Here is an 18029-nt window from a genome sequence, read left to right as displayed (position 1 = left end):
TGTATAATGAACATAATATTTATGGTTTTGATCGTCTATCAAAAATTTTGATTTCCGGTTTGTGAACAGATCTCGACGTTTTAGGGTCCCGGATACAGAAAACATCAATATTTCGATGATGGGTGAGTCTCTGTCTCTGTCTATGTGTGTGTCTGTGTGTCACAGTTTCCTGAGGACTCTCTAGAGATAAAACGTCTCGACGTAAAAACACCAAAACTTGAAATTTATGCCTGCTACGAGATGACGATGTGCGATTAGTTTTGGAGCCAAATCGTTCAAGAGAAAGTGGCACTCAAGAGGAGCCCTCAGATGATTTATGAATTCTTCTCGTCCATTGCTATCGTAATGACAGATCAGAAGCAGAGCGGTAAATAATTACAGAAATGTAATCGAATAGTTTGGGTCACTTGGTCCCGAGGACGCAAAAGCCTACTGACGCTCACATCAGAATTTTTATATAAAAGAAATCAAAAATCAATTTAGAAAGGGAGGAATTAAAAAACATTACTTGCTGTGGAAAAAGCCCAAGAAGCCGCACAGTTTCCTTGATCTAACGGCCCGTGGATCCAGTTTGACCATTTATAAGAAGCCGTGAAGAACTCAGGAAGACCGTTGCTTAAATCGGCCTTTACCTAGTGAGGGAAATAAACGGGTCTGATTATCATAGCATCCTGAAACACCCTGGGGGGCTGCAGCCGATCCTGGCCATTTCAGCCGTGGACAGGGGGCTCTCTCATAAGGTCAGTTCAGAATGGACAATCAAACTTAAACTGCAGGTCTTTAAAGAAAACAGGGGAGACAATCGAACCCTGCATAGTGAAATGATGAGGGATCAGTGGCTACAACTGCTCCACCATGTCACCCAGTTAGTTTGCAGAGTTTAATTAAAAACCAAAAATATATATATATATATATATGGCTGAAGAGTTTCAAATCGGTCAGACATTATCAGAGGTGGCATCTCCATGTGTTCAGTGTAAGGTTTAGTTGTGAAAAAGTGACACTACCATAGCAAAATAAAGGGTGACATGCCACCAAATGAAATCCACAAACCAGACCAAGACCTTACTGGCCAGTTTAGAAAGAGAGAGAGAGAGAGAGAGAGAGGCCTCACCCCAGGCAGCCTGACTCCAAACTCTACAGTCAGGCTTCAGCCCACAGAGGCCCAAAATGGGAAGCTGGCTTATCATGTTCACAACCTGCTTTAAATGTTCAAAAAGTGCCCTTCAAGGGAGAGGAAGTCATCAAACCTCTGGCCTGAGATATGAGGCCTAGAAAGAGTTTTAAATTAAACAAATGAAGAAGAGAAAACAGCAAAAATATGAAAAATATATAAATAATGTGAGCAAAAGCTCAAAACACCAACAAACGAATATTACCAAGGGACAGATTTCTTTTTCTGTAGCTCCCATAGGGAATGAGTGACCCGGAAGATCATTCATATCCGTCGTGTAGCAGCATCCAGGTCACAACCTTCAAGGGCACGCCCATAGTAACCATTACATGTCCTAACAACGGACACCCAACAGCACAGCAGACAGGTGCGACTGTCTGTAAAAGAATAATTCCTAACCCCCAGGTAGGCTAATATACAGAATAAAAAAATGTACTAAATAATATTTAAAAAAATAAAATTAAGAAAAATGATATCAAGAGGAGACTGGAAGGTTCCGGTTAATGAGGGCGCGTCCGGCTGCCACTGCACATTTGGAGATTTGTGGATCAGTCTTTACACCCTGAGGTCTTGCATCACCACTGAAGTACTCACCGGATGAGCTTTATCAACTTTGGCCACACTTCACGAGATCTCCTCTTTCATGAAGACCACCTCTGGGGTCTAAAACACATCCATGGCAGACCTCGCCGTGACTTTTGTTCTAAATGTGACAGCATTAAGACCATCGGCTCTTTCTGATTGGTCGATTGTCAACATCCTTTGAACTCTGACTGGCCGGAGTGATGATCTCCTCTGGCTCAGTCAGCTCAATGTACGCACACGACAGTGACATTCTCTTTGTGTCCAGCTAGATGCTGTCCATCAGAATCACCAGACATTTTTCAAGAAATTTAACCTTTGAACGTATTTGTCTTCCAGTTTAATAATTGAAAGCCAAAATCAAAAAAATAATGCATGTTTATAAGCCAATGGGAACAAACCCTGACTGTTATGTTAGAAGCTGAATGGCTGCCACTGATACTTCAGTTCATGACACAGAATGAGAGCAACAAAAAGGCAAAGGTGACATCCAAGGGGCGGGGGGGATTTGGTGACACACTTACTTTCATTTCAGTCATTTCTAAGATGGACGGAGAAGGTTCAGCAGTTCCCAAACGGTGCTTAATGCCTTCTTCGAGGGTCATCCCCCAGAACTGACTGTAGTTTCCCGCCGTCCAACTACAAAAAAGAAAGAGATGAGACGAGAAGAAGGGGGCCTCTCGTGTCACACCGTGGGATGGAGTGTGTCGAGAGGACCTAAAGGGTGCCTACATCAGAGCTCTGCAACTTTAAACAGAACCAGCACTTGTTCTCAAGTTCAGGCAGTTTTGATTGGTTTGTGCTGTTCAGCCTCAACCAATCAATGAGGTTCACTCTGTAAACAATTTTTTCTTGCTAGAGTGCAAGGACACTTAGCAGATGTATGTTCATCTGTTGTCTGTGTCACGCATGTGCACTTGGGGGCCACCTTTCTGGTTCTGGTGAGGTAAGCTGATGACATTTAACAGAGGCATATGTATTACTTGTGTCATTCCAACAAATGGCACATCACAAACATCTATTGTAGTAAAATGCATTGCGTGTGTCATTCCAACAGATGGCGTACAAACATTAGAACTGCCTTTAGAAATCCCGTACCAACTAATATATAACAGACACATGCATTGCAGTTGTCATTCCAACACATGGCACACCACAAACATTAGCACTGCCTTTACAAATCCCATACCACTTAGTATATAACACGTACATATGCATTCCATTTATCATTTCAACAGATGGCGCAGCACAAAGGTTAGCAGTGTTTTTACAAATCCTCTACCAAATGGCATTTGTTCTAATAAAATGCATAGCATTTGTCATTCATACAGATCACGCACCACTCACATTAGCACTCCCTTTACAAATCCCATGCCAACTAGTGTATAACAAAGATATATGCATTGCATTTGTTATACCAACAGATGGTGCACCACAAAGGCAAGCACTGTTTTTACAGCACAAATCCCCTACCAAATGGCATATAACAGAGGTATATGCATTCCATTTGTCATTTCAACAAACATTTGTTGTAGTAAAATGCATTACATTTGTCATTCCAACACATGGAGCACCACAAACATTAGCACTGCTCTTACAAATCCCATACCAAGTGGCACACAACAGACACAGATGCAATGCATTTGTCATTCCAATAGATGGCGCATCACAAACATTTAACACTGCTGTTACAAATTCCATACCAAACAACATATAACAGAAATGTATTGCATTTGTCATTTCAACAGATGGTGCATTTTATTACTATGAACATTTGTGATTCGCCATCTGTTGGAATGATAAATACAATACATTTCATTGCTACATGCATTACCAAGTACATTGAAAATGTCAATGCTGAGGTCTACATTGGTTTTTTAGATTTTGACCAGTCTTAGATGGGTGGCAGAGCTAGTAGAATACTCGTAAATAACATAATATGAACAATATATTTTAATAATAGCATAAAGACAAACTAAACGAAAAATAAACTTAAGTTTGGGCAACAACCCTGGCTAAAACATAACAGCATTATATAACTGTCCCAAATGGCATCCTAAAATGGCACAGAGATCATAAAAAAATAAAAATAAAATGTAATAACTGTAGAACAAGGAACAGAGACGTAACTAAAAGGTGATAAAGGTGGTGCCGGTGACAAGACACCATGACACTTACCCAACTTGATGTCCATTTATTGAGTCTATCAGCTCCTGCCGGATGAGGCACACAAACTCGCTGCACTCCCACAGGCTCTGTCTGCATGTGCTTAAGGGAAAGAAAATTAAAAATGAACCAAAGTAACAAACCTGCACCGGTGGCTTAGTTTCAATCTTAGCAAACTTCAAAATACGCAATCCTAGGGGGCGCCTCAGTCACTCAGAAGACGTAAGAGTGACTGGGGAAGGGGACGAGTGTGACACAGTCAATAGGCTGCTTTCCCTTTAGATTGGAGAGGGAAAAACCCAGCAAACCCTGGCATCACTTCCATCACTTTACCCAAATCCCTCCCTTTTCGCTCCTTCAGCCATTCCCAGAGCATCAGAGCAAAAGTGGTCATTCATTTCAGACCCTGCTTTACAAGAGGACGGACCCTCCAGAGAAGGAATGGAAATTCTTTACCAGATAGAATCAACAGGGAAGAAAGTAGAAGTTCTGCTGGATTTTTTTTCCTGTTCCTGAATAATTAAACGGTGTGCCCGACTCCTCCAAGGAAAGACAGCATATAATGGCCACGACTCCATCACAATGACAGCCTCATTAATGACAAGACTTCACTCTTTGACTATTCCATTTTTTCAGTGTGCAGTTTCTCCACAATATAAGGGGACCCCCCAGTGCCCCAGATCTTCATCTGTGTGTCTTTTACAATATACTGTAATATGGTCACACTGAGGCAGCTACTACTTTTTTCCCTCTACAGTGCCCAGTGAGTGTCACTGAGCCATGCCCACCACATTCTCTGGGGATCCTCACCCATTCAAGTCAAGCTTTACAAATACCGATGTCTCCAAAAGGAGTGGCGTCAGCTGACAAGCAGACCCCCAGCATGATGGACGTCTCCAAAGCGGATCAGCCCCATGGAGTCTTGAAGTCCGTAAAGTCGAGGAGGCTGTCCAGGTTATTTTTGTGCCAGTTTTCTATTATTGCGCCAGCCGAGTGCCTGGTTGAGTTTGATTTTATTGGACGTTTTCTTACAGGTTCCGCCACTCATTTGCCCCCTGAGTCCTGAATAAGCAGGTTTCAAAGATGGATGGAGGTGATGTGAGAGACACACTTCTCAGCTCTTATGGTCCTCATCACAGAGACGCACACAGACAGAGGTGGGCTTTACAGCTGAGACATCAGGGGTCTTGTATTCTTGTTTTCAGACCAGAGCTCTGTAGCATTTCTATTAGCACAGATGACTCAAATTGCTGATGGGTTTTTATTTTAAGCAACATATTTTTTTAACTATTGCAATCTGTCAATACCTGAGGCTGCTAGACCTTTGACAAGAGAATTACAGTAATCCACCTGAAAGGCAATTACGTCGAATGTCCTCCATCTCTTTAGGCTTTTACTACTCCACTTTTGCTCTCTTTTGACTAAATCTCTTCTTCTTAATGGCTCCATCAACTCTTCCAGGGTTTGACTTACACTGGCCACTTTAACTGGGGTGAAGGAACTATATAATAGATAGATAGATAGATAGATAGATAGATAGATAGATAGATAGATAGATAGATAGATATAGATAGATAGATAGATAGATAGATTAATTGAAAGGCACTATATGATAGATAGATAGATAGATAGATAGATAGATAGATAGATAGATAGATAGATAGATAGAGACTATATAACAGATAGATAGATAGATAGATAGATAATTGAAAGGCACTATATGATAGATAGATAGATAGATAGATAGATAGATAGATAGATAGATAGATAGATAGATAGAGTGATAAGGCATATATATAGATAGATAGATAGATAGATAGATAGATAGATAGATAGATAGATAGATAGATAGATTGAAAGGCACTATATGACAGATAGATAGATAGATAGATAGATAGATAGATAGATAGATAGATAGATAGATAGATAGATAGATAGATAGATTGAAAGGCACTATATGATAGATAGATAGATAGATAGATAGATAGATAGATAGATAGATAGAGTGAAAGGCACTATATAACAGATAGATAGATAGATAGATAGATGAAAGATAGATAGATAGATAGATAGATAGATAGATAGATAGATAGATAGATAGATAGATAGATAGATAGATAGATAGATAGATAGAGTGAAAGGCACTATATTATCATAGATAGATCTATCTTAAGGTATAAAACCAGAGAGGAGGTTAACATGCATAGAGGAAAAGCACAGAGGGGAAATTCGGAAAGAGAGAAGGTCACATTTGCCTTGTAAATAAAGAAAACATTCCTGTTGCCTTACCAGAAGTTGCAGTTGTCTTTAATGATTTTTCCGTCTTCATACTCGTTCCCATTTTTAGAACAACCTGCTGCAGATGTGAAGGACATGAGAGTGAAACTTAATGAGGTCTTAATTCACACAAGAGTGGCTGTACATTGCAATAGTTCTCCGAGCCTTCTACAATTTTAACTTTTCTAAATTCTCAGTGGGCGCTTCTGCCTCTTGTGATATTCTGGAATGTTCTGAGCGTACGACTGGACCTGCCATTTGGGTTACGTGACTCAAGTCATTTGTGGTTGACTGTAACATATAAGATGACAAATAGTTTGTATGTCTTTATTCATAACGTTAAAGAGTCAGGAAGCTGGATAAGCTAAACGTTTTCTCAGATGGCGTTTCAGGAGGCACGTTTTACGTCACTAGTAAGAACAGCTGAGTTTTGATGGTTGCCTAATCAAGCCCCCCCAACAGTACCACCCCATACCCACAAGTCTTTAGGGGGATTCTGTTGAGTGCTGACTCAGGATGTGAAGTTTATGACTTGGGAGGATGCATCAAGGGGCTTCGTGATAAGTTTGCTTGGACATCACATGAGCCTGTGAACTACCCTACTGGCAGTGCCAGGCCACATCTGAACAAAGCGACGGGAGCTCTTTCATTGGTGAATGACCCAGGAAGGGACAAGTAGACAAATCCTACTGGTCATTAGAGTCAGACTGTGGCTGAAATTGGATTGGATAAACCAAAGGAATAGCCTGGCACCCATTGGTCCAGGACTGGTGATTGGAAGAGTTGGTCACTTCTCTCTCTCTCTCTCTCTCTCGCCATCTGGCCATGAAGAGATGGCCACCTCTCGTCTATGTAATAAGAGTATAAGTTTAATATGTCACTGTGCTCTGTGCAAATATGTATTTTTAAATCTGCATTTTTCTACTCACCTGCGTAATTGACACAGAACCAGATTTAGCACAGGGGCTCATTTTGTAGAACTGCTGGGCAAGCATTACAATGTAAGACAAGACAGACAGACAACTGGGAAACGGGCAGTCAGACTGAGGACTGTTGTATCCTATTTTTCGTCTGTCAAAGTCAGGATGAAATTGGATCCTCTTTTTTCTTGTTTGGAAATGCATGATTCACCTAAGTGGGGGTCTGCACATGAAGAAAGAGTATACAGCCTTGGCACATTGCCCGGCCCACCTTTGAAGCCGACAGACGGATGAGAGACAACATCATCTGATCCTGAAATTTCTTCCAGCGCAGCGATGAAAATGGCAGACTCTACACATCGGGCCCCCCACTTCCAAACTGGGTTCTTTCCATTGGCTTCCTTCGTCTGTTATGCAGCGTAAGCCATCATTAAAGAAAACTAAGATTATTTCTCCTATGTGATTTCTTACCGCTGTGTCACTAAGGGAGGGGGTTCACCTTTTTATATTATATGTAACACACCGCAATTACAAAAGAACTCATTCCAACAAGGAAACTAACGCCCCCTGCTGGATACACTCTTGCTGCTTCTCCATGAAGACGACAACTCCATCTTGGCAGCCATTTGATATTCACAGATTTCTGCGGCACCCCACGGAACCCAACAAGACCACCCTGCCGGACTACAAATCCCAGCATGCCCTGCGAGTGTTGGTATGGGTGCTGCATTACTCGGGGGTGCAATCATCTCAGATCTCGAGGGTGCAAACAGTTCCTATATTTTATCTCCACCTGACCTTCTGGCGTATGGCATCACAATATTTGAAACTGTTGATAAGCCTCCTCTATTCTGTTTCTCTGGTGCCACAGCAATAATGCCAGGCTGCTCTCCTGTGTATAGGAAAAGTCATCTCAGATAAAGGAACGTTGGAGTCATCAGATGGTAACATTTTCTCATCAGATCAGACAGCCAGCATGGACCCCACAATAGGTGGGTATGGGCAGCAAGGTGCCCGAGATCTCCAAGAGATTCCCCACTCAGTCTCAGCTTTTAAACACTCACAACCTTTGTCTGGCATACCCTGACTAGAGCTGCTGACTAGCTGTGCATACTGCATGTCTGTTTGTTAGCCATTTGTACAGAAATATAAGCATCACAATATTTATAAACTGTCATTAAACCTTCTCTGTTTGTTTCTCTTCTCAGAAGAAGGCAGAGCGACTCCTTTTATCAAGAACCAGAGAGTATTTCCAGTGTCAGCGCATGGTCTATTGAAAGCACTTCCAGGTCATGAGGAAGTTCCACAAAGAAAGATTCACAGATCTCTGCAGCACCCCCTGACAGCACCTACGGAACCCAAAAAGGCCACACTGCCGGACTACCAATCCCAGCATGCCCTGCGAGTATTGGTAAGGGTGCTGCATTAATCGGGGATGCTACCATCTCAGATCTCGAGGGAGCAAATAGTTCATATATTTTATCTCCACCTGTCCTTCTGGCATATGGCTGACCCTCCTGTATTCTGTTTCTCTGGTGCCACAGCTTTACTGCTAGGCTACTCTCCTGTGTATAGAAAAAGTCATCTTGGATAAAGGAGCATTGGAATCATCAGATGGTAACATTCTCTCATCAGATCGGACGGCCAGCACGGACTCCACAATCAAATGCTCAGGTGGGTATGGGCAGCCAGTTGGTCGAGGTCTCCAAGTCTCAGCTTTTAAACACTCACAACCTTTCTCTGGAGTACCCTGACTAGAGCTGCTGACTAGCGCATGGTCCATTGGAAGCACTTCCAGGTCATGAGGAAGTTCCACAAAGAAAGATTCACAGATCTCTCCAGCACCCACAGAACCCAACAAGGCCACCTTGCCGGACTACAAATTCCAGCATGCCCTGCAGGTGTCGGTATGGGTGTTGCATTAATCAGGGATGTTACCATCTCAGATCTCGAGGGAGCAAGCAGTTCATATATTTTATCTCCACCTGTCCTTCTAGCCTATGGGTCCTCAACAGAGCCCTTCCAGGATGTCAGCATCTCTACTTCATTATTGGCACAGTCTGCCCATCTCTTGGCTGAGGCAGGGAATTTCCCGTCCCACTATGGGTTTGTAAGGACCCTTGAGACATTGCCGGCCCGTGCTTTCCACCTTTTACAGCTATTTGGTTAAAGAGGCATTGTGTCTTGCTTATGTTCCTTGTGTTTTGTGGGTGGAGCCTCAAGAGGCGGGGCCACCGTGACCTCACCGCTGCTGGGTCTTCCCTCGGCCTTCATAAGGGGGGCCAATTGAGTGACACAACAGGTGATTTAAAAATGTATGTAAGTTTCATAAAGGAAAGGACATGAGACGGTGGGCTTGCTATCTCAAAAGACCCTTAAAAATCAGAACTTTTGCTTGGAGGCTCAGTGAAATCCAGCATTAGGAAAATCTGGTGAGAAATGTGAGATAAAGATGGTAAAGGGAGGCATCTTTATAAGACCCACAATACTGGTGGGTTAATATGAGTGGAGGAGGCAAACTGGAGAGAAGAAGTCCCCCTCACAAGACTGAGATTGGGGGCACACAACACTTAAACGTTCATTCCACTTGATAGGCAAACGTAACTCAGGATTGTGTCGAAATGGAAATAAAATGGAGACGGCTGAACGTGTCGTACTGCACTGTAAAGCTTACAGGGAACCGAGGAGACAACTTCAAGATTTAGGAGTAATATGCTTCACACTGGGTAACTTATTAATTATGGAAATACGGATTCTCAAATTCCCAAGAGTTTATTACAGTATTTACATTCAACTGGGCTCTTTAAATTTTTGGATTTTTCTTTCCCTGACATACTTTGCATCACAATCCAGTCCAGTTGGTAATGGACCTTAAGTTGGTCTGCCAACCGCCTCAATAATAATGTAATTTATTAGGATTTCCAAAGCACATAAAATCCAAAAAGTTGCAAAAGCACTTCTTATAATGCCCACTAGAGGGGGATATACAGCCAAACCCCGGCCTGATGACCAAACACAGAAACTTCAGACAAATAAAAAAGGTTATATTTTTCACTAAAAATGCATTGTAATACTGTGAAGCACCAAAGACCACAAAGGCAGAATAGGGGTGCCTAAAAACACGGGGTGTCCCAGTCCAAAAGCAGAATCCAAAGGCAAAGTCAAAAAGCAGGGCAGAAACTCAAAATATCCAATAAATGACAAAGAGCACAAGGCACAGCAAAAACGCACCAACACTTCCTAGCACATCCCAACTGAACCACCAGGAACTGTGGGAGACCCTCCAAATTTATAGGTCGGAGGGCGGTTCCTAGCGGTGATTGATAGGTGACCCCGCCTCTGGGAAGACCACCCACAAAGCACATAGAATGTAACACAGGCAGCATAAACACATAGAATAATGCAAATAATCAACAAAAGTAATATTTATAGGGTGGGTCTGTGGCTGGTATCTGGAAGGCTGATGGTTCAAATCCTGTTACTACCAGAAGGGGTACTACTCCGTTGGGTCCTTGAGCAAGAACCTTAACCTGAAAATTGCTCTGGGGGCAATGAATAATGCCTGACCCCGCACTCTGACCCCCAAATGTCACGCAAACAGACAATTTCCCCTCAGGGATTAAAAAAGTACATCAAATAAAACAATAAAAAATGAACGAAACAGACCTAAAACATGAATTTGAACTCCAGCCATGGGGAAAAAAAGCCCTGGCTGAAACAACAAGAGTCGTATGCATTGCAGTTGCCATTCCAACAGATGGCCCATCACACTTTGTAGTAATGTATTTTATTAGGACAAATGTTTGTGATGCGCCCTCTGTTGGAATGACAAATGCAATGCATTTTCTTACAGCTTGCATTACAAAATATGTTCCAATAAATGTATCGCTGAAGTACAATAAATAATAAAAAAAGAAACAAGTAGAAGACTCGGCAGGTGGATTATTTTGTGGTTTTGAACTTTCTTGGGAGAATTGCTATTTTCATTGATTTTCCTGATGTTTGCTGTCAATTTAAGGATTTAAGATTACAGCATAGACAGGACCCCTTTTGTCTTGTTTCTGCATTGGTGAGCTTTTACTGCATTTTACGGTTGTAATAAATCATTTTATTTAAAAAGATTCTGTTATGCATTTTGTCTGCAAGCCAGGGGTTTACAGTCACCCCCTTCTCTTGTAGGGTAATTTGCCAAATTTGGGGTCTTTTGTTCTATTTTGAACTTCACCGCAGTTTATTTCGTGTTGCGGCCTGGTTAGGCCCAGCCTGCTGCTGGCAGTTGAAGTTAGCTGGACTGGGATGAGTCGTTTCTGGGTAGGCCTGTGAAGGTTTAAAGGCCAGCCCTTTAGAGGGTCTTGGAGGTCTCCTGTCATTTTCACCACATCATAATAATAACAAATTTCGTTTCCAAATCAAATCATTTTGCTCATCACTAGTGGCACTAGTTGGTTATGAATAGAGAAAGCAGCTCAAACGAAAATCTGCCACCGCTGCTGTCCCCTACAATAATAATAATGATAATAATACATCATACAGTATTTATATAGCACCATTCCTGAGTTTACACCCCTACCACAAAAGCTAGGTTGATGATTTTGATTTTAAAACATTTCAATATAAAGCACGGGAAAAAAAAAAGAGCCAATCGAGTTCCTGCTTACCGGTGACTTTCCTGGTCGTTGCTGGTGCCGGCAGCCATTTTGTTGTTGGTGGTCTGGTGGGGACGGCACCGGAACGGCAGAAGCTCCAGTAATCCGGACAGCAGTCACTGCCCTCCCACGAGTGAGCGTCACAGAAGGAGTCGCAGTAACAGGTGGCGTTCCTCTCGGGTAGGGGGGCCGTGCACTTGTCGTCTCTTCCGGCGCAGCAGCCAAATCTTTCACAGTACGTTCCTGCAGACAAAGTCAGTCCATTGGATTTATGGAGCCCCTTTAGTGTGGGTGGGCAGAGCTCAGTGAGGGCTTGGCACGGTGGGGCATTTTATAGACTTTTTTGCTTCGGGTTATTTTATTTCATTAGCTTTGGCACCAGCCTATCATAAACATTACAAGAGCAAACATTTATGGGCAACAATATAAAAGATAATACAACAATAATTGTAATAATTCTCAAACGGACACAGGAGTCACAGACAAGGCAAATGACCTAAATGACCAACATGGCAACAGAACTGTTTGTAATCAGTCGGGATTCAGGAAGGGCCGCTCCACCGAGACAGCTCCACTTACTGCTGTCGATACTTTTACAGCAGGCTGGAACTACCAACATGGTGTCTGTGCCCACCCAACCAGGCTCTCTCCGCTTCTCTGCCCCTGCCATGTTCTACAACCAGATCCACTGCCACCCTCTCTGACCTGAAGCTAAGCAAGTTTGGGCCCGGCCAGCTCTTATAGGGCAGAGGGCGGGTCCTGGTGGTGATTGACAGGTGGCTTCGTCTCCTGGGGAACCTCCCACAACACACATAGAGAACATAAGGCAGGCAGTGAACACACAAACACAGAACAATGCAACTAATCCACAGCAGTGACGTTAACGCATATAAAAGGACCTGAAACATGGAGTTGAACCCCAAGCCAGGACGGGATTCCTGGCTGCTGAAACACAATACATCATAAAGAAGCAGGCGGGTTATTAAAAGTCCCGGCCTGTGATGGCCTCTTGGGGAACCACCAACAAGATGCAAGTCACATGACAAAGGCTTAGAGACAAGATGAAAATCGAGGAATAATTAACAAACGTAACAAGAGCATAAATAACAAGGGGGGCATGAAACAAGAATCTGAACCCCAGCCTTAGCTGAAATACAACTAGTAGGATCAGCGACACCTACCCTGGTGGGGTGGCGGTGGGCAGGGTCTTCTTACTGCAGTTCTCCGGGGGCCACATGCTAATCTATGTATGCTGTGACTTGCTGAGTGGTTGTGTAGGTAGGGGGGTCCAGTGCAGTCCTCAGTATAGGGGGGTCTATAATGCTGTTAAGACTGCCCTGATGGTTGGGGGGGTTGGTGGGGAGAGGTGGTCGGGGCACAAAAGACAAACACATAATGAGACACACACTGAGACACCTAACATTACAATGCAATACAATACACTTTATTTGTGTAGAGCCCAAAATCACACAGGAAGTGCAGCAATGGGCTTTAGCAGGCCCTGCTTCTTGACAGCCCCCCAGCCTTGACTCTCTGAGAAGACGAGGAACAACTCCCAAAAAAAAACCTTGTAGGGAAAAATGGAAGAAACCTTGGGAAAGGCAGTTCAAAGAGAGACCCCTTTCCAGGTAGGCTGGGCGTGCAGTGGGTGTCAAAAAGAAGAAGATCAATACAACACAATACACAGAGCAGAACAAATCCTTAATACAGCATAATAATACAAATTTTAGAAGTACGGAGCAGAATTTAAACATTGGCTATTTAACATTTAGCATTGGCTATGACAGCTCCGTGATGTCACACTGGCTTGGCAGAGCATCATGGGGCACCGGGAAAAAATAAAAAATGTCTTGTCCAGGCCATTCGTGCAACAAATTTCCAGGAAAACATTTGGCCAATGAGGTCACCAATCAGAAAAAACACTCTTGGTGGTGATTGACAGGTGGCTCCGCCTCCTGGTGAACCACCCGACAACACACATAGAGAACATAAGCCAGGCAGCGATCACGCAAACACAGAACAATGCACCTAATCCACAGCAGTGACGTTAACGCATATAAAAGGACCTGAAACATGGAGTTGAACCCCAAGCCAGGGTGGGATTCCTGGCTGCTGAAACACAATACATCATAAAGAAGCAGGCGGGTTATTAAAAGTCCTGGCCTGTGATGGCCTCTTGGAAAACCAGCAACAAGATGCAAGTCACATGACAAAGGCTTAGAGACAAGATGAAAATCGAGGAATAATTAACAAATGTAACAAGAGCATAAATAACAATGAGGACATGAAACACGAAGCCTTCGCTGAAATACAACAACTAGTAGGATCAGCGTCACCTACCCTGGTGGGGTGGCGGTGGGCAGGGTCTTCTTACTGCAGTTCCCCGGGGGCCCCATGCTAATCTGTGTATGTTGTGACTTGCTGAGGGGTTGTGTAGGTAGGGGGCTCCAGTGCAATCCCCAGTATAGGGGGCCTATAATGCTATTAAGACAGCCCTGGCGGTCGGGGCACACATAATGAGACACACAGTGAGACACCTGACATTGGCTATGAGAGCTCTGTGATGTCACACTGGCCTGGCAAAGCATCATGGGGCACAGGGGGGAAAAAAAAAAAAAAAAAGTCTTGTCCAGGCCATCCATGCAATGATTTTCCAGGAAAATATTTGGCCAACAAGGTCACCAATCAGATCGGCTGAAAAAAATGCTCTTGTTGTTGATTGGCAGGTGGCCCCACCCACACCAGCACTCTCATAAATATCCTGTGTCAATCTGTTTTTAATGTTATATATACCATACACCTGCTGTTTCATAATGAGACTCAGATTGAACAAGGGAAAGGCGCTATATAAATAAAATGTATTATTAATCAATAGCACAGAACCATAAACTAAAATGAATCTGTACAAAATAAAATGCTGGTGACCTCGTTTGTCGAATATTTTCCTGGAAGTTCGCCGTACGAGTGACATAGACAAGCCTTTTTTTTTCCCGGCTCCCCCACCTCAGAATCAGGAGGAGGAACTCTGGCAGAGATTCAACTCCCAGTTTCGCCAGCACCACCCTGATCAAAGACGGGCGATGGCTTCCCTCTAATCTCTCTTTATTACTCTGCTCTCGACACTATGTTCCAGTATATTAAACCTTAATATGCCCGAGTATTCCATCATCGTGGACTAGACATTTAAAGCTCCACTTTTAGATTTTCTGTGAGAAGGCTGCTGCCCGTACCTTTCATCTCTTTGTCCCGCTGGCCAGCGGGCATCCTTATCTCCGTTGCTGCTTCTCCCGGACGACATGCCGTCAAGAAGTCGGGGCAGCAGTCGTGAAGGCAGTGGGTGTCACAGTAGCACACGCCGCTGTTTCCTTTTGGAAAGTCAACAAAGCATTTATCGTCTCTTCCCAGACAGCAGCCCCGTGCCAGGCAGTAACGTCCTACAGGGGATGAACGCCGAAGCCTCCTTTGCACGTTGGCAGCATCACTCTCGGAGGCGTGGGTGGTCAGAGTCTCGTTCCCAGAGAAGACAGCTTGAGTCTTGACAGTGAGAGAGATTGTCAGAGCCAATAGGAGCAATAAATGTGTAGGAGACATTATATGACTCAATCAAACAATGGCTGGACGCTGCCGGAAAGATTCAGCATTTAGCGGCACTCACACGATCAGCGGTGCCAGGAGTGCACCTTTGGACCCTGCAATTTACTTTGATGACCTTTACCCACTCATGAAAAAAAAACAACAGACACCTGCTTCTCGGGGGTTACTGGATGTCATAAAGAGGGCAAACTTCAGAGTGGCAGGCAAGGCCATCGAGCAGTTTAAATGGGTCAGAAGCAAACAGTGCCAGTTGTCAGTAATGGAAGGGAAAATGAAATTCAAACCTGTCGTCCCATTCATTTTTAAAGACCAGAAATGTACTAAGATGGGCTGGCATCCCTTCTGGGATGGGTACTTGTGCACTATCTGGCTGGAAGGACTAGGATGAGGAAAGGATAGACGAGAAGATGCCAACAACACAAGCAGCACATTGGCATCCCATCTTAAATGGAGCGAGGACCTTTACTCAGCCAGGAAGCCAACACAACGGGACAGGGGGGATGACAAGTGGATGAGTCTAAAAGTCTTCCCCGAAATTCTAGATGGAAGCATCCCTGGGTTTCGGTAGCCATATGGACACCCACAGGGCATGCTGGGAACTTCAGTAACCATTTAGAAGTCCTGTTGGGTTCCATGGGTGCCACCAGGGGGTGCTGTAGGCATTTGTGAGCCCTACTTAATGGGGGCTCCTGCCTGACCCAGAGGTGCTTCCTAAAGACACTGCACTGGCAGGTCTCCCATAAAAGGAGTTCTTCTGTCACATCCAGGTGACTTGGAGTCAAGAGTGGAAGGCAGACACGCCTGGGAGGTGAGGGAAGCAAACAACATGTGAGAAAAAGTACACTGCGCTCGTGTAAACATGTGAGAAACCTGGTGCAGGTGAGTTTTGGCCAATAAATTATTATCTGAATCCGGAACTTGTACCTATGGGATTGTGACTGGGGTGCTACAATAGCCCCCCTAGTGATCCCAGTATCTATTGTCATGGATGACACGTCTGGGCTGGCATCCCTTACCAGGGTGGGTCCCAGTCCATTACAGAGAAAGAAAAGGCAGAAGACTTCTTGTATTCATCATGGAGCAATCAGGCAGGACTCCATACTGTAGATGGCAGCATCCCTGGCCTTCTGTACCCAAATGGACACCCACAGGGCATGCTGGGAATTGTAGTACTGTGGAGGTTCCACTTGATCTAGACATGCTTTCAATGGGGTATGCCAGAGAACCGGAAGTACTCCAAGATCTTAAGTAGGGGAAAACAAAGAACGAAGAAGAGGAAAAGTGTTATGTTGTGTTTGCCACTGTCTTTGTCAATGTAATTTATTATAATAAACCATTGATTAGCTATATAGTCACAAGACACAGATGCTATCCAGTGACCTGAGATGTAGACTGGACTCCGTCTGTACCGTGTCTCTTTGAAGAAACCCTGGTTTTGACTTTGTCTTGACTGATCAGAATCCCAAATTAGGCACATTGTGAGGAAGCATCAGTTAGGGCACTACTGCCATGTGGCGCGATTCCCCAAGGGTGATCCAACTCACAGGATTGTTGTGGCCAAGGGGACGCCCATGTAACAGCAGACAGATGGTAATTTCCAGAGGGTGGGACTACATGGTCTATCTTCTTGGGGGATCTCAAGCAGTTTCGTCTTGTGTTGGTCGAGACCACACGCTGTAGCAGTGCATCCTCCCCAACCAAAGACTTGAACCTGGGACTTGTGTCTGTGCCGAGTGTATTGGGTTTTTGGGTAGTGCAATGCCCTCTAGTGGTCATACTACAATATATATAAAAGAATTTACCTAATAACTGTGTTTTGTCAGAGTCCTTTGGCAACCTTATTTCCATTTTATACCAGCCCATAGCCATCTCACTCTCTGGAGGGGAAGTACATGCATTGTAAGTGCATCTCTGACAACAGATAGATAGATAGATAGATAGATAGATAGATAGATAGATAGATATGGAAGGCACTATATAATAGATAGATAGATAGATAGATAGATAGATAGATAGATAGATAGAAAAGGCACTATATAATAGATAGATAGATAGATAGATAGATAGATAGATAGATAGATAGATAGATAGATAGATATGGAAGGCACTATATAATAGATAGATAGATAGATAGATAGATAGATAGATAGATAGATAGATAGATAGATAGATAGATTAATTGAAAGGCACTATATGAGAGATAGATAGATAGATAGATAGATAGATAGATAGATAGATAGATAGATAGATAGATAGATAGATAGATAGATAGATAGATAGATAAAGCACTATATAGGATAGATAGATAGATAGATAGATAGATAGATAGATAGATAGATAGATAGATAGATAGATAGATAGATAGATATTAAAGGCAGTATATACTATAATGTTTTACAATCTATTACAAGTATATACTGTGGTGTATGGCTGGCCGTTTATCCCAGCCAATACCCCCAAGCCGCCAGGTGGAGCCCTCCTGCAGTATGGAGGTCCCCAAGACCAGCAGGGCATCATGGACATTGCAGTTTTATATACGCAGCCCTGCTGGATGCCATGGGGGCCAGTAGGGGACGCTGCAGGGGCACAACGGTTATTTACCCTACGCCCCGGAAGTACGTCCAAGTCACATGGACAAGGGGAATGACGTGCTTCCGGGATGAAGAAAAG

At 43.6% G+C, this 18029-nt stretch overlaps 1 protein-coding gene across 5 annotated transcripts in view; it reads right to left on the bottom strand.

Annotated features, from left to right (window-relative positions):
- The window catches only part of LOC120516872 (tubulointerstitial nephritis antigen-like), a 43162-nt gene extending 27757 nt beyond the window's left edge, over positions 1 to 15405 (bottom strand). For 2 of the 5 annotated variants that reach the window (XM_039738857.1, XM_039738859.1), the window contains exons 1-6: positions 14996 to 15405; positions 11778 to 12008; positions 6212 to 6278; positions 3935 to 4024; positions 2281 to 2395; positions 509 to 632 (exon numbers count right to left, since the gene is read on the bottom strand). In XM_039738857.1, coding sequence (XP_039594791.1) covers positions 509 to 632; positions 2281 to 2395; positions 3935 to 4024; positions 6212 to 6278; positions 11778 to 12008; positions 14996 to 15356 — 988 coding nt within the window. In that variant the 5' untranslated portion in view covers positions 15357 to 15405. Of the gene's footprint in view, positions 1 to 508; positions 633 to 2280; positions 2396 to 3934; positions 4025 to 6211; positions 6279 to 11777; positions 12009 to 14995 lie in introns of those variants that run through there. The other 3 variants (XM_039738858.1, XM_039738860.1, XM_039738861.1) reach the window with 3 other exon arrangements.
- Between the last annotated feature and the right edge of the window lie 2624 nt (positions 15406 to 18029).

This window comes from Polypterus senegalus, chromosome 16 (assembly GCF_016835505.1).
Source record: "Polypterus senegalus isolate Bchr_013 chromosome 16, ASM1683550v1, whole genome shotgun sequence".
Taxonomy (NCBI): Eukaryota; Metazoa; Chordata; class Cladistia; order Polypteriformes; family Polypteridae; genus Polypterus; species Polypterus senegalus.
Note: the sequence above shows the minus strand (reverse complement) of the source record. Positions and strands in the feature narration are given on the sequence as shown.